Below are 3899 nucleotides of genomic sequence, written 5' to 3'. Positions count from 1 at the left end.
AGAATATTTTTCCTTTATTATGCTTGTAGTTTTTTATTTATATCATTGATAGATAGGTTATCATCGACAGATTTCTTGGTATCCTATCTTAGGAGAACATTAGGCCGCTCCTGTCATAGCGAGCTTGGACCTAAACTTTCTGGTGTAATGGTTTAAATCTGTGAATTAATGGTTGAACAGTGGTTAAACAGATCTTGCAAGGTACTATGTAGCTTCTGAAGTTTCAACACCTTGTCCAGTGGTAAAACAGGTGCTTGTTCAAACGTTTTGCCCCCTTTGTGGTCTGAGCTTAAGATTTAATGCCTTACGAATTTGCAGTAATGCTGGGTTCATAATTGTTACGTGCCTATATAGCTTTGACCTACATCTGACATTATATTGACCACTAACTGGATGATGGTAATCTCTGTGGTTTGATTGAGATGTCAGATCGCAGGAATAGATTGCACAACCTCAACCTGAGGTGCACAAGCTCAGTGACTCGACGTGGCACTTTAAAACATTTATTTAAGTTTACCACAAAACCTTGATCTGAAATCTGAAATCGAAGCATCAACATGACTCGCATTCGAAGCAATAAGCATGACGATACTGTTACTTGTGTTCTTTATTACTTACTCCATGATTACATCATCTAATTTTCCGCTAGCTCAGACTTGGAGGCTTCGAATATGAAGCCCCCTATTTGCTTCGTTTCTGAACCCGCCACTTCCTGCCATGAATACTACCGCCGCAGGAGGAGTCGCAGCAGCTCGGAAGCATGCAGAAGCGAGCCTCACGCTCAGGAACATGAACCTCGAGGTGCGACGACGTCGCGGCGTCCGCACGGCGGCGCGTCCAGAGGCTCGAACGGCGGACCGCCTTGTCGATCTTGGCCTTTTTCTCTTCGCCCTTGTCGTCCGGCACGGCCGTGCAGGCTGCGTCGTCGTGGCGGCGTTTTCCCTTGCGCTGGACGATGTCGCCGCCAGAGAGGGAGGGCTTGTTCATGGTGTCCGGTTGGAGGTTGCAGATGGACTTGTCGCCGGTGGTTGCTGTCGCCACCGGCGTGGCAGTAGGAGAGGGCACTGGTGTATCTCCGGCCATCGTGTTTGGCTCGCTTTTTTGTCGAAATCCAATGGTGCTCAGTGCTCTCTTTCTTTTTCTTCTTCACGCGTCAAAAAAGCGAGAGATTTTGGAGGGCCGCTATGGGCTATATATGCTGTACCGGCGCCGGATCCATCAAATTCGAGTCCGATTTCGTCATGGGCCTCAGTTCGTACTTCGTACCAGACCTAAAGCCCAGCCCAGTAACGCAAGAAGGGTCAGCCCATGACGGCCCATCTTAAAACTAGTACAGAGTTATCGCTCCCGGGCCACGGCCCAAAGATGACCTATAAATAAGTTGCCACCTCCCGTGCCTCGCGAACCCTAGCGCCGCACCCGCACACTCCCGCAGTAGCCGCCGCCGCCGCCGCCCAGCCACAGGAAGGAGGAGGAAGAAGATGCCGGCGGGGCACGGGCTGCGGTCGCGGACCCGCGACCTGTTCGCGCGGGCGTTCCGCAAGAAGGGGTACATCCCGCTCACCACCTACCTGCGCACCTACAAGATCGGCGCCTACGTCGACGTCAAGGTGAACGGCGCCGTGCACAAGGGCATGCCGCACAAGTTCTACCACGGCCGCACCGGACGCGTCTGGAACGTCACCAAGCGCGCCATCGGTGTCGAGATCAACAAGCAGGTATAACGCCCGCGGTCGGTTTGCTAGATCTGTGCTGCTGCTACCTATACAGTGAAAGTTTTGGTTATTGACAGTAGTTTTTAGTGTGGTCGTGCGCCTGAGACCATTTTTTGGAACAAAAACCGATTCGTTCGTTGGTGAATGTATATTATACTAATAATGTTGCACTATCACATAAATTTGCTCGTACTTTTGGTAATTTAAGCCGTGCAGAGTGATGGATTGTACTTTGGTAGTATAGGGAAGTTTGAACTACTCTTGAAAATTGTGTGACGTAGTGTAACTCTTTGTACTGTTCGACGATCAATATTGTGAGTACACTATTTTTTTGTTTCATGTCAAATTCGTGTTGATTAGTACCAAATTGATGTAGTTGTCCTTTAAATTTCACATTCCTATTTGACAGTCAGTTATTTAGAACTACCGGGTGTTCAGAACTTGAACTTTATCAAGTCCTGGCGTGGTGAAAATTTTCTCATTTTGACAACTGTTCCAATAACATTGAGTGTTGATGTGTCAGAACTGTTCGATTCTCCCTGTTTTCTTTGCCCTAGGCCGAGCGCTTACCCCTTAAGCCATGGGGTGGCGTGGTATTCCACGAGAGAGGGTATTGTGGCACACGTCATACGTGTGATGGGCATACATCAAGTTCTGTCATTCTGGCACCTCTTCTGTTACCAGTAGTATCAGTTAGGGGAGCCTGTTTGGATGATACATATGTAAATTTAACTCTACAATTGTGTTTACTATTTTCTTTACATAGTACAAGTTCGTGTTGATATTGATCATTATGTATGCACATTAGATGTATATTACACGGATCAATATGCATACACCTCTATGGTTGTGCACTTATGCTTCAAGCCTTGTTTTGTTCAAGTTTGCTTTGCATAGTAAGGCCTTGTTTACTTCCACCGAAAATACCAAAATTTTTCAAGATTCCCCGTCACATCGAATCTTTAAACGCATGCATGAAGTATTAAATATAGACGAAAATAAAAACTAATTATACAGTTTGGTTGGAATTGACGAGATGAATCTTTTGAACCTAGTTAGTCCATGGTTAGACAATAATTACCACAAACAAACGAAAGTGCTACAGTGTTGCGAAAAATTTCCCTTCGCGAACTAAACAAGGCCTAAGACTTGTTTCCCTTTCACTTGAACCTTAACTGTTGGATATGTAGTTTAGTTTCTTTCTGTTCACATGTGTAAAGTTATTATATGGTTTGTTGTGATTGTTTGCAAAGTTGCATACCCCCTACCCATCTTTTCTAAGTGATGATGCCCTTTGACGTGCCTCTTTTTTTGTTATCAGTTAGTGCATCTAATTGGACTGAATTGCCATGGTAATACTTGACTTAATTCTGCTGTTTCTAGGTTAATGGCCGCATCATCAGGAAGCGTATCCATGTACGTGTGGAGCATGTGCAGCCCTCCCGATGCACAGAGGAGTTCCGCTTGAGGAAAGCCAAGAATGACCAGCTCAAGGCGGATGCCAAGGCCCGTGGTGAGGTGATCAGCACCAAGAGGCAACCTGTGGGACCCAAACCTGGCTTCATGGTTGAGGGTGCTACGCTTGAGACAGTCACTCCTATTCCTTATGATGTGGTCAATGATCTCAAGGGTGGTTACTAGAGAGGATTCTTGTACCTTGAGCAGTTCAAGTGAGCTGGCATAAATACTTATCTGAATCTTTTTGATAACTGCGTAGTTCTTTTGTTCTGGTTTTATGAACCTATTACCAATGTGGCTATTGCTAGTTAACGTTAAAGATTTTGCCATGGTTGAGTGAAACCTTTTATGTTACCTTCTGTTGTCTAAATTTTCCTGGAGCCAGCCCTTCCCTCAGCGGTGTCTGTATCTTGTGCGGTACAGCAAACTGACAAATGCGTATCTGAATGTTTTTCAACGGTTTTGGTTTGTTTGGAGTATGCTTTGAGCTTCTACGGGTACTGAGTTTGTCAGCCAATCAGCCGTTTTGGTCTGTCAGCCATTTTTCTTTGATAACAAATCAGGGCTTATCAGCCAAACAGAGTAAAAGAACACAATATTGTATTTTTTTTCTATTGAATTTATGCATGTGAAAGCGTAGCTTGTCCTGAAAGTACCGATGACCGAGCGACACCTGTGGCAACAAATTAACTAAGATAATTGTTAATCTCTATTCTAAGATCAAAG

The 3899-nt window shown here is 45.2% G+C and overlaps 1 protein-coding gene across 1 annotated transcript; it reads left to right on the top strand.

Moving 5' to 3' along the window:
- On the top strand, window positions 1394–3527 carry LOC8080587 (60S ribosomal protein L21-2). Its single transcript, XM_002468489.2, has 2 exons — window positions 1394–1718; window positions 3099–3527. Exons 1-2 carry the CDS (start codon window positions 1482–1484, stop codon window positions 3354–3356), a joined length of 495 nt encoding a protein of 164 aa, XP_002468534.1. The 5' UTR covers window positions 1394–1481; the 3' UTR covers window positions 3357–3527.

This window comes from Sorghum bicolor, chromosome 1 (assembly GCF_000003195.3).
Source record: "Sorghum bicolor cultivar BTx623 chromosome 1, Sorghum_bicolor_NCBIv3, whole genome shotgun sequence".
NCBI classification, from domain to species: Eukaryota; Viridiplantae; Streptophyta; class Magnoliopsida; order Poales; family Poaceae; genus Sorghum; species Sorghum bicolor.
This window is presented reverse-complemented; position numbering and strand designations above follow the sequence as displayed.

Coding starts and splice junctions, on each gene's coding strand:
- LOC8080587 (XM_002468489.2), top strand. CDS start 1,482: ATGCCGGCGGGGCACGGGCTGCGGTCGCGGACCCGCGACCTGTTCGCG. Junction 1,719..3,098: donor GTGTCGAGATCAACAAGCAG/GTATAACGCCCG, acceptor TGCTGTTTCTAG/GTTAATGGCCGCATCATCAG.